Source organism: Pogonomyrmex barbatus, unplaced genomic scaffold (assembly GCF_055798465.1).
Source record: "Pogonomyrmex barbatus isolate J1 unplaced genomic scaffold, ASM5579846v1 scaffold1, whole genome shotgun sequence".
NCBI classification, from domain to species: domain Eukaryota; kingdom Metazoa; phylum Arthropoda; class Insecta; order Hymenoptera; family Formicidae; genus Pogonomyrmex; species Pogonomyrmex barbatus.
In genome coordinates this window covers 16,505,311-16,528,933 of record NW_028297098.1, presented here as the reverse complement: position 1 = coordinate 16,528,933, position 23,623 = coordinate 16,505,311, and the positions used below count along the sequence as shown (strand labels likewise).

Below are 23,623 nucleotides of genomic sequence, written 5' to 3'. Positions count from 1 at the left end.
CCTTTATTCCCGTCCTTTATTCAAATTAGAGTACATTCATATGCAACATTTTTATTAATTTTTTTCAAATTGCAGACAAATGTAATTTTGCAAGTCTATTTTAATATTGCCGATATATTATTAATTGTACGGTTGTATTCGAGATTTAATGTAATGTGAAATTTACAATATATTAAACGCAACATTTTTATTTACACACAAAACTTTATATTTTCATACAAATACATTTTATTTAAAAAAAGAATTATTATCACACAGACGCTGACAATTGTTAGTTGTTGCATCGAAAGTCAATGATTATTTAATTCTGGATCGAAATTATTATTCAGGAGTGCTGATTGGCGGCTTTGTAACGACCGTGGGACTTCAATCTTCGATCAATTAAGAATATTCATGAGCCTCGAGCCGTTATAGTCCCGGATCGCGTCGGGAACACGAATTGGACGGATTCAATCGAATCGCGGCGGAAAGTTCAGAGGACTGCACACAGTCGATGCTTCTGAAAGATGCGATTTTCGCTTCGAATCTAGGCTTCAAATATCGCCGTTCTCGCGATTAATTCAACTCGTCGTCTCGCCGTCTTCTTCATCTATTCGTTGCAATGGCGTAACTAAAGCTTAGGTTCTCTATATCGAGCAGCATCAATGTAGAAGAATTTTATATCGCTAATTTTGTACAATATATGCATAAGCCAAAAAAAAAACAAAATTTAACAGAAGATCTGACATCGCCTATAAAGTCTCGTTTTCTTTCTTTCACTTTATTTATTTCCTTTCTTTATTTGCATTCTTTTCTTTTTCCTTTTAGTCTTTGTGATTTTCTTTTATCTTTTCCTTTTCCTCTTTTCTTTTCTGCATTCTGGCTTGAGGAGGTTGTAATATTGATTCTCTTGTGACGTGAAGTCTTCAAAGTCGTTGATTACGCCACTGATTCGTCATATTCCACGCCGTGCGAAATTCTGCCGCGCGGACTGATTTCAATAAGGCGCCCCGGGAATCCTCGTAAAGCTCCGTTCGCGCCATCCGAGTTCTCGCGAGTTAATATCTTTATGAAATGATAAGGCGCGAATAATGAAACCGACGAAACGGGGGTCGCGTGATTAAGCGCTTTACGCGCCGGCAATAAATGAATTCTAGTTGCTGCTAGCCGTCTTTTCTTCCACTACGGGTGTGTGGAGTTTGTTGATAAAACCTGAATTTTATTAAATATGTTGGAACCAAATAACAAAGCAAATGTGTTATCATAATGCAGAATTAAATATACAACAAGTAAAAAACATTTTAATATTTTACTTTAATATTTTATTTTAATATTTTTATAAAATGTTTAAATGAAATGTATATACAAGTATAATAATATAAATTATCACTCAATGAATATTTAATTAAAACATTTAATTATCAGCAGAGAATGTAATTTTCTTCAAGATTTTAATTACATCTCTAGTAGAATATTGAAAAAAACTTTGTACTCTGTTTGTTCTTTTCAATTATTTTTTGCATGCTCAATTACATTTATCGCTCCCTAACCGCCAATACTCCGTCCAACTTTGTCCAAAATTTATGTACACGCATGACAGTAACGGCGCAACTATTTTCTTCTTTCCCGATTGTTATCATCCGCAACGGCGTATCGGCTCATAAATATACATTCTTTTATTTCTGATAATGGTCTCGTGATACGCCTTTGTATTAGCCCCACGTTTCGAGAGAAGAGAAGGAACGGGCGACGCCGACTGGATCTCTGCACGCACATTTATGAAGTCTGGCGGATGATAGGAACAAGAGAGACCGGAAAGAAGAGAAAAGGGGTTGACGAGAGGAGTGGAAAGAGAAAGAGAAAAAAGACCTGACGGTTGTTCGCTTTACGATGAAAATCAACATTGCGAAATGTGGGTGGACCAAACGCGAGCAAACATCATCCGCGTTACTCGCTCGACGATAGCCGCCGTCTTTTTTTTCTATTTCCGACAGTATAAAAACGCTCTGAAAATTTGAGTCTAGAGTTTTCTGCGAATAAGGTGCTTTTAAACGGGCGACATTCCGACGCAATGTACACTCGTTCAGTGTAATTCCGTTTCCCCTTTTTTTATGGAAAATGTCTAGCCTTTGCCCAAAGGGCGTATTGTACAAACGGTGAATTGTAAGAATAAAATTAAAGCAATTATGCAACTATGCGCGTTTAATTTACCGCCTTTGTACAAATAATTTTTTCTAACTTATTGTGTATTGTATAATGTTATATAATATAATAAAACATATAATAATATTAAATATAATTTAAAATAGTAATAGAATATATATATATATATATATATATATAGTAACCATTAAAAAGTTATTCACGTCTTCAAATTAAAATGGAAAAGTCTACAAAAAAATTATAAAAAATATAAATCTATATCTATACAATAAAATTACAATGTATCAGTTGTTAATCCTAATTATGAAGAAGTAAATGCAATTTTGTAGCACAACAATTGAAGTGTTTAAAAAGAAAGATTTGATAAAAACAAAATTATTTTCATGAGCAAAGTCCATATTTAGATAAGTAAATATGTAAATAAGCAAAATTACCGATTCCAGAAAAAGGAAAATCCGAACATATCCATTCCTTTTCATCCTCACAAGGTCTCGATATAGGCGACTATTTCTGTAAAAGAAAATTATGGAATTCTTTGAAGGAACAGTTATTAGAAAAAGTTATAAAAAAGCTTTTAAAGACAAAATTTAATACAAAAAAGTATCTTAGTAAAGAATTTTTATTTTATACAAGATAGAGCATATAAAGATTTCCTGTAGGGAATAAATAAAAATTCAAATTTAAATTGCAGAAGCTTTCAAGTTTAGCATTCGAATTAGAAAGATTTTATTATATGTATAAAATATTACAAATGTTTTTTTTGTAATATCACAATCATTAGTATATATAAAAATAACGTTTATATCTTTAAAAAAATAATTATCCTTTAGATAAACGCGCTGTGCGCGCATCATTATTTCCATATCGGTAACGATAGCCTCGAGAAATTAGCATGCTTGAAATTATTTTTAGCTTATTCGTTTTGCGTTTTATTTTAGTTATTCGTGTTGCGTTTAAAAGTAAGTTTTAACTTCAAGAACAATTCAAAGATCCATTCTTTTTCACGCAGCCTTCGGAATCGCGGTCTTCGTACAAAAGTATTATTTCTTCGCTCAGACGGAAAAAAAGAAAACATAATGAGAAGGTTAATAATTCTTCGTTCTTGGACAATCGCAACTTGGTTCGCGAAGAAAGTTAATTTCTTCGCGAAGTAAGAGTAGCAACAATAACAGCAACAAACAACTTGCTAACGATCCTAATTGCCGTTCAGCGCTCCATTAATAAGTAATTAATCCAATCCTAACGTTTTCTGCGTCGACGGTATTTCTTCCGAGCGAATAATGTAACGTATTTCGCATTGCGCTCGCATCGCTATTATTACATCGCGATTATGTCGCGAATATCACGGCACTTGCGCTAAATTTAAGCGGTTTGCGGCGAAGCCTGGATTACAGAGGGGACGTCTACGGTCCTTGAATTATTCCAGCGCGCCATTCAACGCAAGCAATTTAAATCGGTTACTTATTCCGACGTGAAGGTTCACTTATTCGACTTCCCAATTCGATTCGGAGATCTCACCGCCGTAAATCTTTCATCGGCATCTCTCTGTCTCTCTTCCCCCGTCTCTATTTCCCACCTCGCGGATCTCCTTCTCTTTCCCTCCGAGCCATTTTATTACTGCTCATGCCAATCTTGTACGTTCAAAGTGCCAATTACGCGCGAGCAGTACCCACCAAGTATCCTCTTCCTCCTTACGTCTCCACGAGGAGGAGTCCCAGTCGTAGTTACGGCTTCTTTTACTTCCGCAAGTGGCATACCAAAAATCGATCGGAGGGAAGCCGGAGAGTTATGAAGAAACTATACTAATATGGAAGAGTGAAGAGGTTGCAAAAACCGATAGAGTAAGCCGAGAGCTGGCGTGCGCGGAAATTGACGTCAGCAAATTTCTGTATATTAGGAAATAAATTAATCGCGAATTCTATTTATTGCGTCTGAATTATATTTTGTGCTGCTCCTCGAAGCAGAAAATTTCGTCGTATTAAAACGTTTAAATACCGAGAATAATATTTCATCAAGGAGAGATATAAGTTAAATAATTAAACTCATCTAGTACATAAAACGCGACAAGTGTTTTTCGATTAAATCGCAAGGAGTGCGAAAAAGGCGGAAAATTTTCAATACCAGTAATTTTTCCAACGATAAAAGGTCTGGTTATAAAAGAACCTGCAACTCAAACCGCGCAAAAGAGTGCTTGGAGGCTTCCTTGTCGCAAACATCTCACATTAATGGCGCAAGCTAAAAGCGACAAGCATGCTTGGCGAGCTTGTAATTCCCGAGTACTTTGAGATCATTCGAGTTACGACTTCTTTTAATCCTGCTAGATTTCTAACAAGAAGAAAAAAAGAAACAGAGAGAACAACGTTTTAACTCAAAAAGTGTTTTGGAATTATTTTCGCGTTTTATCGTATATTTCTCTTACAACTCGCTTCTTGATAATTGAAAAAGAAACAACCGTGAGTAAATCTAACGTTTACTCTTAAATATTATATAATATACGTGGCAATTTTGGCGATATCGATTGTTGAAGCTTTTACAAAGACCAGTAGAACGCGGAAATGTAGAAATAAACCAAGTATCACAATGGAGTTAACTTTTCGTTATTCTCCTTTCTACAACGCACCGTTTTCCAAATCTCTCCTCATCGGAAGATTTTTCTGCCACAGTTTATGATGCTACAACGAGATCGAACGAAGATACAACTCTTTCATCCTGAAAAGCGAATCTGCAGAAACTAATCAAAAGGAATCGAATTGAAGCGCTAAAGCCAAAATAGCACATACAAGGAAATAGTGGAAAACAAGATCTCTTCATCCGAAGACTAGAAAAGCAAAGAAGACCGTGAAATGTAAGATGATATAAAGAAATAGGGTGTCGAAGAATCCAGTGTTGAATATCCGTTTAAATAAATTACAAATATTACAAGTAAACTTTGGAAAAACTATTTTATATTTTTAATTTATTTAAGCTTTATATCTTTAAATAATTGTATTTGCGTCAAATAATAATCAAATAAAATTGATGACTAGAGGCTAATTCTAAAACATCTCGTATGCCCATTTCTTATTCTTGCTATCTGTCATGTCTCGATTTTCATCCCGATGCATCGCGAGCGAATAGCATTCAGCAGATATTTTTATCAATATTTGACTATTGCACATGAACGTCCTGGCGAATCGAGAAGCCAATGCAGCCATGAGAGAGCAACGGCTAAGGGATGGCACATACAGACAGGACGACACAAGAAGCCTTATCGAGCAAGCTGCAGGATGTTTTTACACCTGGAAATAGGATCTTCAAAGCCGATCGAAGTAAAAACGAAAACGCGCAGACTTGAGAAGAGCGGAAAGAACGCGGAAGGGCTTCTCGCTCCAGAATCAAGCAAGAGCACAGACAAAGCAAGAAAATCAATAAAGGACTAGGGAACAAATCTCGATAGAAATTTTGTTGTTCGTTTTATTGACTTGAAAAAAAGACGTGGCCAAACCACAACGGATCTGTATAAAATCCAATAACTTAAGATTCAATCTTTTCCAGCCGTCAAAAAGCTCAACGGGATAATCTTGTACAATATTATATGCAACATTTTTGTTAATTTCCATATTGAATATACAATATAGAAATTGTGTGTCTCTTTTAATAACAGACTCCTTAATCTTTTCTGATAAATAAAATTCAAAAATTTATTTTTCGTCAATAATTCTTTTCTTGTAGAAAGATTAATCAAGAAATGATTAGCTTCAGATTCTGAAAAATTATTATCTACAAATTATTATCCATGTGTTTGATATAAAAACAAAATTATTTTGAACCATAATAATCACGGTATAATTTGCGATATTTTGTTCACGATGTAATAATATTTCGTTGTTATGTCTCAATAGAAAATTCGATACGCTTAAATGGTGTCAAACGGTGAGACGGTGAGAATTCAACATAAAAGAAGAAAGAGAAGAGGATGAGAGAGAGAGAGAGAGAGAGAAAGAAAGAGAGAGAGATTAAGATAGAGAAAGAAACAGAAGGAGGAACCGAGCTTTTTCGAGAAGCTCGGGTGAGCTTTCCGGGGGATCTGCGATAGTCGACGGATTCTTTTAATCATGGTAACAGGATCTCGAAGGCTGAATCGCGGAAAAACAGGGAGCGACAGAGGTTGATACGCCGCGGAAAAGAAGAAGAAGACACACCGACGAGATAGCGTAGGAGAGCGAGAAGACCAGAAGCAGGATAAAAAGGCAAACAGAACGACGGAAGAGAAGTGGTCGGGTTCGTAGACGGCAAAGGGGCAATAAATCTTGAAGTTGTCGTCGGCGCGATTCGACAGTTCGTAAAATACCGCTATACCGTTTAGTCGGTGCCAGAAAACAATTGCGATACGCGAGTATGAACATGAACTGCATCGAATCACGTTGTGTTAATTCTGTATTGAAATTCTATATTGAAATTTATACTTTTATACTTTTATACTTTTATACATTTTATACTTTTAAAATTAAATTCCTCAAAATTTTTTCATTTATTTTTATGATGTTTATTAATTGTCTTGTTAACACAGTACCTTTTTTTTTAAAGAGGATCTGCATCGGATAAGCATTATAATCTGTTCCTGATTCTAAAAAGTTTCAATGCATGATTGATTATATAAACGAATGATTTATTAATGATATATTGGAAGCTTTTGTTGCGCGTAGGGATTACTTAAAGTCTATTTAATACTTAAACTTGAGAGTTTACTAATCCTGTAAGTAATTCACGATTTTAAAAGATTAACGTAATAAAAAAGGGGTTTCTATATCCACTTATGCGAAATCACCAAAGAGATATCGGGAAAAAAAATGGCGAATTAACGGTTTTATTCGAGCATCAGAGATGAAATTCCATCCATTAGGATTATCCATCGTTTCCTAGATTTTATGTATTTTAATCTCGCCATTACAAGTCTTGAATGTTCCGGCTCTGCTAGCTTATTCATCAAACGTGCACCTTTTTACGAGAACGAATATGCATAATGCATCTCGCACGCTATCACGTTCCGCCTTGTTGTTTCCGTTTCAGCGTAACTCCCGGATTATTTCGAAGCGTGATCGTATTCTGATCCGAGACACCCGGATGGCGGTGGAGACAAACGCAAGTGGCGACGGGCGAAACGGGGGACGGAAAGAAACACACAAGAGAACGAGAAACGACACAATAAATCTATCTAGCGCTAGCGCGCGAGATGCATAGATACTCGGTGCCGGTTCGCCGACGCATCCGCCGTTTACCACACGATGGAAAACAGCCGGTCGAACAACCGCAACGTCGACGGGGGCGGCGACCCTCCGAGGCTCCACTCCGTATGTCGGCTGTACGAAAATAACGAGGTGGAGAGCAGGACCGCTGCCAAGGGGATCGTCCCGCGCCCTGTCCCAAATCGAACGTGAGCCAGCCGAATCGAGCGAGCCGAATCCTCAAGGACGAGGACGTCCGAGGACGGGAATATTAAACATGTGAATGCGTGAGAGCGAGCGTACAAAAGGGACGAGTGACAACACGACGACGAGGAATCCGACAACTAGGTATGCAGACGGGACGGTCACAAGAAGCAGAAAATGCAATCCGTTCCGGAGTTCAGAGGGAAACACGAAATCCGAGGAACGCGATGTTTCCCCCTTTCCCGCGGTGTTCCCCTTTCCCGCGGTGTTCTACTCAGGGCTGTTCTACATATTGTCAAGAGAGGAATTACGCGTGTACCGCGAAAACCAATATCCAGCCCATGAGATATTTCCCCGTTCGTCCTCGTTGTCGTCGTCAGAGCGGAAGGGTCGACGTTGGGAACGCATGTTTGAAATAACATCTCGGCAGAGACAGCATTCGCCTCGTTACTTGTTAAAACATGTATAAGATACGACTAACATCACCCTGCTTGTGGTCGTTGTATCGTCAATCGCGAAATTTCCGCAGATTCGAAAATAAATTCCAATAAATTCCAATAAATTTTAATCATAAATTTTTCACCAACTTCGAGCTTCCCTAATAAAAATTTCAAAATCTCGAATCAAAAGATCGATATTTTTTATATTAAATCAAAAGAATTTTAAAAAAGGATTTTAAAAAATTTTCGAGGATTTTAATAATATAAAAGTATTCGTGTTATCTTTTATATAAATTATCCATGTTATCTTTTATACGAATTACGACGCAACAGTCTCTCTTCTGATATAAAATTTTAACATTCGCGGAAACATTGTGAAAGAATTTCGAAGAAACTAGACTATCGTTGTAGAAATAATGCACGTTCCACATGTGAATGATACGATATAAAATGATCAAGGTATATATTCAGATGTAACTCGTGTCAGAGAATGATCGATGTCGTTCTTAGAGTTTCCGCATGATCGAAAGATCTCGTCGCATAATTTCGAAAAATCCCATTCTCATAGATTGCCGCGTGTGCAGCGTATGGTGACAGCATAGTCAATATTCGACATATCGCGCCGTAAGAGGCAAACTCGATTTACGATTATCGAAAGCATCTATGATGCAGTGACATGACGAAATGAATCCTTTCAAATTTTTTTCTAAATCTTCTTGCATATTTTTCTTAACAATTCATTTTAAAAGGTGAATGAAATGACGACATCGATTAAACATTTTAAAGCGTTGTAAAATTATGATAGCAAATAAAAAATATTGTCCATTCTCGACATATAAGTTTAATCCTCGGTTTTTTATCGGATTATTAAGTAATACAACATATCTCAAAGAAGAGCTCCGTAGCTCCGTCAGTTTGCGAGATTAAAATCTGTACTTTTAAAAATATCTCCGACATAAGAAAGGAACATTATGATAGAAGAGTAGTTTAAACTTTGGGCCTCTCTTTTACAAGAGAGAGAAGAGGGATGAAGAGGGCGAGAGGAGACTCTTCTTAGGGGAAATACCTTTCTCTCGCCATGTATAATAGAACAACAAGTATGACTGTTGAGAATATAATCCCCGGCGTACCGTGAAGCTCGCAATTGTAGATGCATATTTCACGCTGCGAGAGAAAGATTACCGTGCTGCCCTACTATCCCGGAACCAACCTTATCCTGTCGTCTATAATAAAACAATAGGTAGACGATGATTCGCGGCGCACGCCTCGCGGTTTTCCCCCTCGCGTCATAAACGCGTATTATACTTGCCGGAAAATTCTGCCGGCACTTCCGCCCGGGTGCTGTTCGCAAAAACTCCGAATAAGAGGTCGACGGCGACGTGAATCGCGTGCGGAAGCGCGAGATTAATAAATGACGTTGATAAATCATCGATCCTGAATGGAAGAATGGAAGCGAAAGCTAATTAAATATCAAAGATAATATTTCAAATCAAATGGGGAAAAAAATCCGCGAGTATTTCGAATCTCGTTTTTATTGTGTGTATTAATCGATAAATCATTGAATTATATAGAACGTTAAATTTTAAACATTGTTTTTCTGCAATTCGAGAATGTCATTCGTGAAATATTATTCAATTTTTGTTTTTTATTTATTGACGTTGTTGATAAAGTTACGGCGAAAGATGAGTCTGCTCGGCAAGATATCTTATAAAAAATCAACAAATGTAAATCGTTGAATAAATATTACAATCCCAAGATATGACAGTTGTTTATTTTATACCAAGCCGGAAGAAAATCTTTCACGAATAATATTTATATTTTGTTGCACCAATATGCAAATACATGAGACATTTGCGACAGTTATTTTACCCTTTATTTGGATTCCAGTATTATTGAATCGTTGCACGTCTGTTAGTTTTTCATCGGTAAACAGAAATATCGATTCTCGCGCATCGTTCGTTAGCTTTCATATTAAATTAAAATTAACATGGCACTCTCGTTATCGCTGGCGGGGATCGCGTAATTAAAAACAGCTCAGCAATATCTAGAAACATTGTTTCTTCTCTAAACTTTTTGAAACTCCATCTTTTCACGGCGATAGCGTCGTAACGCGTATATGTTTAATCAGGTAACATATTCTTTTTTTTTTCCACGCAACGCCAAAATCGTCATAAAGTCGATCACGTGACTATTGTCATAGATTGATATTGGCATATCCCATTGAGTTAATCGATCTTATCATATCCGCGTGCTCGATCGGCGCTATAGCTGAGTGATGGGCGCTTTGTACGCCGTTCAAAGATAATCACCCGCTGTACGCTAATTACATGGCCGCTTTTGGCAATCAATAGATTAGTTATACCTACCTCCATCACTGATCCGTCATACTGTTGTATAATCTGAAAGCATCTAGTTAATTTCCGCAATGATTACATTATTACTTTGGCAGTCAGCGCACTTTATGGCTGGACGGTTGAATAATCATCAATTAACTCTCTCAACGTAGATAGCTTGATAACGATAACAATATGAGCGTGATAATTTCCGAAGCTGAATTTCATTTCTCGTTCAAAGATACAAACTGTGCGGATAAGCACTTTTCGCATGCACAACGCAGTGATGCGTCCTTGACTTGAATTATATGTTCCATTTGCGAGACGCCTCTCGCGCTGCCATTCTTCGAAATTTTTCAAAGTGTTCAGCTTCCCGAAATATCCGGTAAACCGTGCATGCTGCGCGAGAAATGCATCGGATTTTACCCAGTTTATAAAACGTCGGGAGTCCCCCTCCCCCCTCCTCCCGTCTCTTCGAGATCTCCGAGAGAGCGAGAAGCGCGCTTCTATAAAAGCCATTTATTTCTCTCTCTCTCTCTCTCTCTCTCTCTCTCTCTCTCTCTCTCTCGATATTACAAATATTATTTCTTACAAATATCTCGTAAGCGAAAGCGGATCTTTGATAGCGGGATGATTTACGAGCGACCGAAACGCCCGGGCGATAAATCGCGCCGCCTCGCGAGAGTTGACCCGGACCGACAGAAACGTCGAATTTCTCGCGGAGCCAAAAATACAAGGAGCAGACAGGAACGGTGTAGATATCGCGTGAGGGATGGCGGCAGAGTGTGACGAGGACTGGAATGGCGGTGGCAGGGCGCGGGACGAGGGAATAGGTGGCAGAGCGCGGGACGAGGGAATAGGAGGTAGGTGGAAACGCGCGGAGAAAACACGTGGGTACGTAAGCACCGTATAACCGACTCGAATAAGAGCCAATATTTGCTCGCTCGCGTCGCGCGAGGTAATCTCGCTCGCTTCTCGCATACGAGAGAGGTGCAGACGAAACGACGACGATGGCGTCATGCCCGATACAGTACGTATATCCTCGCGACGATCCTTCTCCTTCTTGTTTACCCCTCTCCCTCTTCCTCTCTCCCTCTTTCTCTCTCTTTCTCTCTTCCTTCGTGGGATTCTCTCTTCCCAATTTAGCGTAGCTTTGCGCTAAGATAGGTTGTTTAGACTCGGCAATGCCGAGCGAAGGATGCAGGTAACGCGAGGGGTTTCGGTTTCGAAAAGCATGAGGATTAATGATGGTGTTTTAACGAAATAATGTAACAGAGCGACGAGGATTGGAGAAATGTAAATAATAATATAATCTGTAATACGGATAGAAAGATATGTTTCTATTATTCAATTTATCTCTTCGGAGCATTATTTTATTCTAAAATGTATTCAAAAAATTGCCGTTATATATTTGAAAAATTCAAGATGCTTATTAATATATTCTTTTGTATTTCACGTGAAATTATTTTTATTAATTTAATAAATAATATGATTTGAAACAGATTAATACGCACAACTGGTTTGGCATATCGTCAATTCTGGCTTCTCGAATTTCTCTCGAGAATAAGTATTTTTCGAGGCAAATATTTTGCTAGCATAATTTAGACATCGTGGAGAAAAAATTCTCCTCTCATTTCCAGCAAAAATAAAAGACGGAACAAGGTCACAGAGCAAAGAGCGCGGTTTTGTACAGTGAAGCAATAAGAAATTTTACAAAGAGAAATTTTCATTTTATGACGCTTATTACAATGCAATTTAGAAAAATATTGTTTCAATAAACGCCGTTAGAAAATTATACTAACTTCTGCCATATTCGTAAGAGTTGTAAAAAATTAATTCATGACCGAACTAAATTTTTATGAGAAACATATCTAAGTACTTATCTGAATATTAAACGCAATTTCTTGAAAAAACAAAACATCTGTGACAATTTCCATAATAAAATTGTACAACGAGCTTCGAGCAACATTTACTTAATATGAATGATTGCGAACTCTAAATTGAAAAGAATAGTTAAAATGAAATGCATTCGCTATCAAAAGCGTTTGCTTAATGCACAAGACGCTTTTTAATTTCTATACCTCTGAAGACTGTTTTACAAGGTCTCTTTAAGATCCTGGATATTTTATATCAAAGGTTTACTCGATTTTCCGTGGCTTATCTCCGACTTGCCGGGAGCGCAAGATTCTTCTTTCTTTTCAAAAGATTCGTATCTGAAAATACATTTAAAGACCTCCCCGGGCTTTTTAGCGATAGTGCGGAACTTTTTATGTAATAATAAGTGGCACTTTTAATTCAACTCTTGCTAGTAGCATATACGCGTTCGCTCTAAAACATACCTCCGTCCCAGATTACGAATGCTTCAACGCTTTTCTCATTTAAACTTCATCTCTATTCGCACTTAATTAACTGGGAACATCGGACGCTAACCAGAATCTGTTTAATTATCTATTCCATAACCTCACCAGTATTATTCCTTATATCGTTGTACAATAGTTAGAACCTTGTCGCTCAGAAATGTGAATCAATTAATTTTATATTCACCCCTTGCGACTTATCAGAAATTAATTCTGAATATTTTATAATTAATATCTTATTATTATATATAAAATTGATAAAGATATCTCTTATATCTTTTACTATTCACTATCAGTTTAAAATTAAGAAGAAGATAATAATTTTATACATTTTATTTATTTATATATACAAATAATGAGACAGGAGATTGAGAAAATCGACGCGGTAAAAAGAGCGCAATTTATAATTGTAGAGTTTTATTAATAAAACTTTGCTAGACATTTCGACTCTATTCCCATTTTCAATGGCGCACACTACTCATAAATTGTCCTTTTTTTTGCCGCGCTGATTTTCAATTGTCGTACTTCATTAATTGTGTTTATATCGAGAATCTCTGTTAATTAATTATTGATTGCTTATTTATTAATAATGATATAATTTTTAAATTACATATATGTTTATCACATATATTTATAAGATATTTTAAATATATCAGATATTTTATTATTTTATATTTATCCATAGTATATATATATATATATGTTAAGAAACTTATTATGGTACTTCGAGGACATTAGTGGGATAAGGCCATTTCGAAGAAAGTGGAAACAATCGACGCGTTGCCGGATATTCGAATTCCCACTTGAGGTGCGATTAGACATACCTACTGGTCGCACGTGAGTACGGTAGTCTGGTAATCGGCGATTCAGCGGCGTTAATGCATTGTATCTCCATGGTATCGTGACTTTTCGACCGGGAATAAAAGGTAATCCACTTCGAAGAGTGTGCTCGCCGCCTGGTGGAAAGGGTAGATACTTATTGAGGCGATTACCGTTATTGCGCGAACGTGCTCGTGTACCAGCCAGTGGCATAACCTTCCTGAGGAGCTTTCCAGGCTTCGAACCACTTACGAACTCGCGCACGACGTTCCCGATGGTTACGTATAAAGGAAAATAACGAGTTCTTTCACCCCTGTCCGCAAAGCCTCGCGCGAATACTTCCCATTACAAAGTGCTTCACCGTGTTACGGTTAAATAGCTCAAACCCAACAAGCGTATACTGATTAGGTATTATGTCGTAAGTGGACTGTCAATGCGCCAACGAAATTTCACGCCATAAATCTCGTAGATCAAACGTATATCTTTTTTCAATCAATTTTATACACACACACACACACACACACACACACACACACACAATATATATATATATATATATCTCATATTATATATTACGTTAAATAATATGTTACTACTTCCTTTTCGTTATAAGAAATACATTATATTAAATAATATTATTATTTAACATGTCAACATGCACAATCTCTTTTACAATCTTTCTTAAATGGTCATAGGGGAAGCATGTACTACCGTCACGATCGTCCCGTTAATCAACCATTATTAGGACTAAGAAAATAATTTAACTACACGCACGTCACGTTGATAGAGCCCGATTAAGGTAACAGTTTACGATATAATGACGCGTGCATACCGAGCGGCATTATAATAAATGCAAATGGAGTGCGTTATGCACACCGATATTCAGGATTTCACTCCTTCCCCCATTTCAATGGGCTACGGCCACATGCGCAGGTTATCGGACATGCGATCGTGCAGATTGGTAACAACGGCAAAGTAAAAAATTACGATGGCTCTAATCCGGATAATAAATTATTAAAAATTCCGTGCACGATAGGGAGTTCCCCGTTAATATTTCGTTAGCATAACGAAGCTAACGGTCGCACCAACGTAATTATCGATCTGTATTCTTTATCGTGGCAATAAACTCGCAAATACAGGGCATCCGTATAGAGAAAATGCAAATGTTTTGTCAATTAATTTTGCGAATCAATTTTTAGATAGAAAAGTATTGCATTATTAAAATAGAATGTTTTATTTGCAATCTACAAGATAATTGATACGCTTTAGCTTAATAATTAATCAGGATAAAAATAAAGATTTCTCGATTTTTCAAATTTTATTTAAAGACTGAAATAAATTATTTATTAATTCTAATTACAAAATTTTTATACCTTTTATACGCTCTGATTATTTTTTATTCTTAATTATATTTTTTTAGAATTCCGTTAATAAAATATTTGCCTTTCCATCGGGATTTTCACCATTCTCGCTGCAACATATTAACCATCGATAACATGCTTCTTTTTCTCACGTTGCTTCTCGTCGTAACCTTGCTATGAAGGAACTTAATAGAGCGTCATTCATAACTGACGTGGTTGTAAGATGATATACACACGATAAAAACGTGCAAACGGGGTCGGTGTTACCTCAGAAATTCAGACGATCCACGAAGATTGGCATTAAAAATGACGCGCGTGGTGATACTTGAATCACATCGTGGAATAACGAGCAAACATTTTCTGAAAGTGCATTGCCGTTATACCGGATTCGCTGTTGATAGATTTTCACAATAAGAAAACAATCAATGATCTTTAATAAAAGTAGCGATTTTAAATGTATGTATGTATAACAAGGGCGGTACCAAAAATTAATAACAATTATTCATTATTTTAAGTTATATAAACATTCTAATTTTATCTTTGTAAAGAATTTTATCTTTGTAAAGAATAGAGAATTTTACAATAAAACTGATCACAAAAATGAAGTGCTGATTTAATTTAAAAAGTTGCACAAACCGACATTAAAAGCTATGTAATTTAATTAAATGTATTTCTGAAATTACTAATTCAGTTATATTATTTAACGTTAAATGGATAAATTTCTGGTATGGTGATGTAAAATATTTGCCCTTTTATTCTGAATTGTTATCAAAAAGGTTCCAAAAAGTTCCATTAACAAATAGTTTGTGACTCTCGGTGTTACTTATGCATTTTTGGCTTTGAAGCGGCGGAAGCAAATTAGATTCGGCCAACACAGACGTTTACAACACGAAACAAGTCGAGGATCTTGCGCGTTTAGATTGGTTAGTTAGGTCGGTGCATCAAAGCACCCCTAACGAACTAATTATCGCTTCTCTCTCTCTGCACGGTCTACGGCGCCTCTCCTCTTGGAGTCCTCGCAATCCGCTTTTATCCTGTCCGATCCTCGAAACGGCTCGATTCAGACATAGAGTAATACGCTTGTTACGAGATTCCACAAATTTATTTTCTTTATTTACGTTACCTCAAGGATGAAAGGATTTGATGAGAATTTTGTGCGCACATCCACATCTTCAACAGTAACACAACAATATACTTTATGTTTCATTTTCAAATGCCTTTTCTAATGCTTTTTCCTTTTATTTGTAATAATCGCCTCTCATAATCGCCAATATATTTAACTAACAATAAACGTTGCATTTATTATACATTTTTCTTTATGGTATTATAATTTCCCAGGTCGAGCTTAAATCTTAATTTGCTTAATTTTGCTTTACGCGGAATATATCAAGAATATTGTGATTTACATTCATCAACTCACGTTTCATTTTAATTGTCCGACAGCTACCGTTGGCCTTCCCCCATCCCTACCGCTCCACGTGGCAGACAATTTCCATGTAAATTTTAACGTAAATAAAAACACCGACGTAAGTTTTAATACCCTGCCGAGGTTGCGAGCGAACTGTGTGTCGCCCCGAGGGTGCCAACGAGATTATTTGTGCGTTAGCGCCTCCGGTGGTTTGTCCCGAGCGCTACCGCGTAAAGACTTTAACAAATTAATTTATATTCCACGGCGACAGCCATTTTGCAACTACACTCTACGCGCGCGGTGGTGACCGAGAGGATTGGCCGACCCCCGGGAGAACAACCCTGATGAACTGCTGTCATTTTAACGAGCCGGTGTTAATCATTCGCGATGCTGCCCGGTCATGTTCGCGCGCAAACCCCGCGCTGAAAACCCGCGTTTCAGGGGATTTCCCGGGATCCATTTACACGCAATCTACGATGGATCACTCGAAGGAAAAATTATTTAACCGTCAATCACGATAACGACAGTACGAATAAATTATATTATAACTGCTGATGTTAATTATTAGTGGATGGATAGTCGATATTAATTCATGAGAGATCATTATATTTAATGATTTACTTTAATCCATGAGATTTGAATCCATGATTTACAGGATGCATTACATCATTAAATTATCTCTGTCATACAAGTAGAATTTACTGTCGATTATTAATGTACTGTAAATTTTTGATATTATTTATGTTTGTCGGAAAACATCTAACTTCTCCGCGTTATGTTTGCATCAAATGTCACAGATTTTAAAATAACGTTTTACAAATAATAGAATTCAAAGAGCAGACTTAAAATGCAATAAATTTTCCGTTTCTTTTTTTTTTTTTGTTATCGTCACTTCCAATAATTGTGAAATCTCACGTAACAGCGTGCATTAAATGCTTCGATTTTGCAGGATTTAACGCGGAATGAATTCCGGCCGCGCGGCGATTATTTTAAATCGACAACGTTGAACTTTCACCCAGCGCCGAACATTGCGAACGACAATACAGCAACAAGAAATACAGTCCATTAGTCCGGAAACGCGTAATGCGACGGTGCCGGATACATCCGTTCGCAACGGGCACGATAGGCGGAAACAGTACATTACAGAATGTTTCGAAGATATTCTAAATTTGTCAGCGTACAGCGTCCATTATTTTCAGAATAATGGCGAAAAAAAATATAAACGGAGCAGAACATTCGAAAACTCGCTACTAGAGTTGGATTTCTGTAATAATTAAAACGTATTCTCCGGCTAGTTTGGAAATTTGGTAAACCAGTTTATTTGAAAATGCAATCGTCTTGCGTTCCGATTGAAATGGCATTCACAAGTGCGTATACAATCACTGTCCAACATAGAGATCTGCATTGAATCCAAGTCGTTAGAAATTTAACGGCACCCAGGCCGGTTCTCTCCTATCCTTTGCCATTCGTAATTATGCCGCCAGCTATGTAATATTTGAGATACAGCGGCTTCTGACCACTTTGCGAAGTTTCCATTGTGCTTACCGTATTTAGACGTATTTGCGTACCTAAGCCCGGAAACTAAATGGGCAATGATAAAATTCTCAAGCCCTTGGCAATGTCACTTTGAATGCCGCTGCAATCCAAAATTAATTATCCGCGCAATTTATTCAACAGCTGTGAATTAATTGATTAATTTTAAATAGATTTTTAGAGAAATTTCCATTTCTCCCTAATAAATTTATTGCAAAACTTACGTATTTACAAACGTATTACACACGTATTTACGTTTGTCTATCGTTAATTTATATTATATTTATTTATTTCAAAATTAATAAAATAAAACATTTTTTTGTCATTTGCCAAGTAGTTTACCGATGTTTCTTTCAGAAAATTTTTTGCGTGTTGAAAAGCGAGCAATGGCGACGGACGAAAACGTACCAGAGCGGGCAAGGGTAGTGGTACACGCGTTATTACGTCTTCCACGAGGGTCGAATAAGCGGGACGACATAGCGACGGGCGTGCCCGGCGATGGGGCGGGAAAAGCGTGGGAGGGTTAGAAGGGAGAGATCGCAGCCGTACTCGGGCAATATGTTCCGAAATTGTTTTACTTCGGACGGTACGAGAGGGCGGAGGGGGAGGAAAAGAAAGAGAAAGAAGAGAAGCAAAGAAAAGATAAAAATGTTCCGTCGTTTCTTCATGCGGGAGTCGCCGTGCGTCGCGCTGCTTCCTGCCCCGCCGAGCACCGCGAAGTAACTTTTGCGGGATGTGATGTGGAAAATTGGATTCAAGTTTGGGGCGGCATGTATAGGCGCAGGGGAAAGAGTCAGGATTGAAGTAGGAAGGGAGAAACGAGGGTTGCACGCGAGAAGTAGGGACGGGGGAAGAGGTACCAGAAGTCAGTGGAAGAAAGTCATGTCGTTTGCTTGAAGAAGGATAAAGAAGGTTGAAAAGAGAAGGGGAGAGAGAGCAAGCCTCTCGGATAAGGATGACGGAAACGAAAAGGAGAGAAAGGAGCAGTGAAACGGACGCTCAACCCGGAAGACCGGTCGAAAAGGCATGAAAGAAGGGTGATATTATCTCCGAAGGAGGAACACGCTTATTGCACCCTCGTCTCGCTTTCCTGCCCTTCCCAAATCCTTCTCCCTCGCTAATTCTTCTAGTGTTCTGATAGACTGGGATCGCGCCTTATTCAACTTTCCTTCTTTACGTCTCCGTCTTTTCATTTCTCACGCGAATACGTAAGGTACGCCTATGATATATGTGCATATGTAGAAGTGTCTCGGTAGTTCATTTCGGAAAAGTCATTGTCCGGTTCCATGACCGTTCCACCTTCGCATCCCTGGACGAGTTTTCCTCGACTGCTCTTCGTTGCGCGACCGTGCGCCAATGTTGTATTTTTGTCAACGTCGAAATGAGACAGACTTCATAATCGGCATGCCGGACTCTTTTGACATTAACTTCTGGACCGCCTCGGACTGGTGGCGGGCTTCAACAAGAAGATTTTTCGCGAGGTAAACGGAATTTTTGATTTGTGGCGGGGACTTCAAACGCGGTAGAGGCGAACGCGGAGAGTTGAAAAAGCGCGAGTTCTCTCGAGGATTAATGCGTGACGGGCGAAATTAATTTAGATTGTAGATCATAATTCATGACTGTGTGACTGCCTTGATTTACTAAAGTTGGTCGCGACTCGACTCTCTTTCTCTTTCTCTTTCTCTCTCTCTCTCTCTTTCTCTCTTCCCATTACGTGAATAAAAAGAAGATTTAGTTAATCATGTGAATGCTATCCGCAGCTGATGCACTTGGTCCGATAGTTACTTAAAATATATTACTAGGAATGTGTGTACGTATGTGTATGTGTGTATGTATGTATGTGTGTATTTGTGTATTTGTGTGTGTAATTGCATGTATGAGAATTTTCTTAATAAATTCTACTTTATATAATCAAATATAATATATATAAATTATATATATAAATTTGTTATGTGTATAACTTTTACACTTTTACACACTGAAAAAAGTAGACAATATCAGAGAGAAAATATATTTTAAAATATAATTTTATAATATACTTTACATTATAGAAGATTTTACGAGGAAGAAAAATTATATATATATATATATATATATATATATATCTCTTGCTTCTTCTTTAACTATGCATGACGATTAAGATTTTGAAATATAGAATTAATTTAAATCGCAACCATTTATATTCTTAAATTAATAAACAGTTTACTATTATTTTACACAAGCATCTTATGCACCTATAAAGAAACTGTAAAAAATTGCGAAAAATATTACTTCAGTCAAGATTCAAATCTAGAGCTTACTTTACGGAATTAATTTAATTGTATGTTATTAAAAAAATATTTTGCTAAAATAATATTTTGCTAAAAAACAATATTATTTCTACTCTCGATACGTATTTTCAACAAATGTTTCCTAATTCGAATTTTCCAGACTAACATTCTGACTAGGAAAGTTTGTTGATTGTAATTCTGTTGGATAAAACCGATATCTAACAAGCAACATCCGATTTGTAGTAGTTTTGACAAGTCGGAACTAGTTTTCGTTGATTTCGAGATGCAATGATAACGTACATGTACGCCGACAGGACTTCAGTACAGCAGCAGGAACTTGACGATCGAAAACAACAGGATAATTTGTTCCTACGGCATTCCGAGAGAAACAAAAATGATTTCGCTGGAGATTTGCGAGGCATGTAAGCGTCGATTGGACCACGAAAGTTTCCCCCGTGTGACTCAATCTTTTAGACGAAGATAAACGCCCTTAATTTCCGCGACCCTTTTCCAGATGAATGGACCGTCTGAAAAAACATCTATAAGTAATTCGATATAGTGACCTGGAAGCCCTCCTTTCGAAGGGCAAATTCTGAGGAATGGCGATTATCGTGGTTCGACGGACGTTCAAGAAGCGAGCGATAGAACAAAATCACGTAGGCGGTGTTAAGCTACGAGAAGTGAACCCGTTGCATATCGAGTGGAAAAATATCCGAATCATAAATATCGAATGAGCAAATTCTTCGAGAGATTTGTTGAGATGTTTTCATAATTCAAACGCAAAAATATAAATCCGTGATAAATTTATAAACCTTTTTTGTATTATTATTAATACATAAAAATTATAAAAAAGACATATAGAAATAAAATTGGCGTGAGAAAAATTTGTATCTGAGGATTATTACGTGTCGTTATTTATTTTTTTTAATACCACGCGTAATATTTTTGTGAGTATCTCCAATTGCGACGGAAGTTCAAGCAGATGGACGGGAAATGGATGCGAGCTAGTAGAATATCATTTAAAACCAGCCATAAATTCCACCGGACGCTCTCGCGGAATTCCTTCGAATTTTTCGGATCCGGTCTAAATTGCCTTCGTTTCCCAATGCGTCCGCGCCGATGGCTGACAGGAAAGAACAGGGACACGTGTCGAGCTTTCCCGGCGCAAGAGAGAGGATTCACTTAAAACGCACTGTGGCGTGGCCGATATTCCGGAATGGCGCCGGAAACGCAAATTCACATTATTCCGAGTGCGCGAGCACTTTGTAACCGGCTGGGACGCATCGACGTAACGATCGATACTGACGGATATCGCGAACCACCTCCTCGCACGTCAATCTTGTCATTAATTGGACCTTTCCCAATCACTTAGAATAAAATCGGAGAAAAAGAGAGGCGAGACGAGGGAGAGAAGGAATCAACGAAACAGAAACAATTAAATCCATCAAGCGTTACAACACGATGTGTAATTATCGTACATACGAGATAAAGAAAAAATGAAGAAGAGTTTTGAATCAAGTCGTAAAAATTCTATGATATTTATGCAATATATATTTTATAAAACTATAAGTGTGTATGTATATGTGTATGTGTATGCGCGCGCGCGCGCGCGTGTGTGTGTGTATGAAAACAAGTCGTGTAATTTATACAAAAATATCAATACAAAAATATCGAAATCGATCCCTTGCAAATCTGAATAAAAATAGATTGAAAATTCTACGAGAGGAAGAGCCTGCCTGAAGAATGAAGAGCATACTCGTAAAGATTTTATAACTTGGAATTTTTCAGATCGAGCGGAAGCGTTGTTCGGACAACCATTCGGAGGCCGCATGATCAAGTGGGAACAATCACGATCTATGCAACATCGCGGGAATATTTTATTCGATAAGGTGCCATAAATAAAGAGAAAGTTCTGGATTTTTGAGTTATTGCGATACGCGTGTCCATTGCGGTGTAACGCAATGCTGTAACTCTGGCGCGCGCGATGCGATGCGGTGACGAGAAAGAATTTACTGACTGGCCCGATAAAACGGCGATACTTTCGACGCCACGTAGATGGGACGTGCGACAAGCCAGTAACGCAGGATCAATGAGTCACGGAATTTTTCGAAACGTCGTTAAATCCCGCGCGTGTCAGCAACGTCCCGGCCGCCGCGTGCTTCGATACGGGGTGCGCCTTCGTGCGCACGCCATTATTTTTAATATCGCCGACACGGACAGCGGTTGCGGTGTAAGCGCTTTTTACCTGATACTCGCGCGAGATCGACGTGATTTAATTTAGGACCGATACGCCGTATATAAAATTCTGTTACATGTGTACGTGTGTGCAAGACCGAAGTAAACTCCGTTGGAAACGATATAAAATCATTTATGAGGTTAATATTTTAAATTCATCCCCGAGATTTAAATAATTCGATAAAACAATTTGAGAAAAAGAGATTTTAGTCGATTAAGCTTATTTCTGAGTTTAACTTCGCTCGATGAACTTTATCTGAATAAAGTTCTAATTTAAAAGTTAAAGTTCTAATTTAATATCTTATATTTAACGTTTTTTTAAATATGCATATTTTGAAAAGGCAGTTTTGGTGGATAAAAAATCAGATTTTGAGAACCTTATATAATACTCATTGCCACCTGCTGTATAAACTGATAAAAAAAATGATAAAAGGGTGATATGAATGCATATCCTCGTGCGAGATTTGCAAGAGATTTGTCCGTGGACTTCCTTCTGTATAAAAATGATCGTAGCTCGATGGTCGTAAAGAGAAATGGACATCCTGACGTATATCGCATGTTTCTGGATGGCCGTCCGATCCAAGCGAGCGACCAGATGGAGGGAACAGAGAAGGGGGCGAAACGACGTATTCTTTTCCGCAGCAATCTGTAACTTCGCCATCCGACGTTAACAACCCCGCCAACACGAAGAGGGTCTACGGCTTTCCTCGTGGCGATCCATGATCTCCACACTCTCTCCTAATCTTCTATTTCCTCATCCTCCGCTTCCGGTCTCGCCGTCCTTTCTCCTTCGATTTATCCGACCCTTCGAAACCCAATTCGCCCATTCCACTTGCCCTCATTTCGAAGTACCAACGCCTCGAATAAACAGTCTTAACTATTGGCGGAGGAAAGATGAAGAGAGTGGGAGAAAGGGGGAATGGAGGGAAGGGACGTAAAGAGAAAACCCTTTTCCACGAGTAGTTACGGACTGACGTGCGGTCCGACTCTCGGGTGGCCGCAATCACTTCCCCCGCTTTAGAAATGTTCCCCCGATGAGATCGACGCGATCCAAAGTCGAAAGTCGCAACCGACCCCAGCCGCGGCGCCAGAGTTGGTTTACAGGGAGTTGGCGTATGAAATTACCCGGGAACGGATTAAAGGAGAGTAGCCTCGCTCTGCGTTAGGTCACTAACGGTACGTGCGCAAACCGCGTATCCGAATTCGATAAAGTTTCGACGTGTATGTTTGCCGAGATTGCGCATAATCCCTATTTTCAAGATGAACATGGATGATTTGAGATATTAGAAATTTAATTATTACACTCGATAATGAAGT

General features: G+C 38.0%; 1 protein-coding gene across 1 annotated transcript in view; it reads right to left on the bottom strand.

The window, feature by feature from the left end:
* Positions 1-2,411: 2,411 nt before the first annotated feature.
* Positions 2,412-23,623, bottom strand: part of LOC105432303 (UDP-glycosyltransferase UGT5) — a 70,763-nt gene continuing 49,551 nt past the window's right edge. The window contains exon 3 of the mRNA XM_089084004.1: positions 2,412-2,652. Within this exon, the coding sequence (XP_088940130.1) occupies positions 2,427-2,652 (226 nt within the window). The 3' untranslated portion in view covers positions 2,412-2,426. The remainder of the gene's footprint in view (positions 2,653-23,623) is intronic.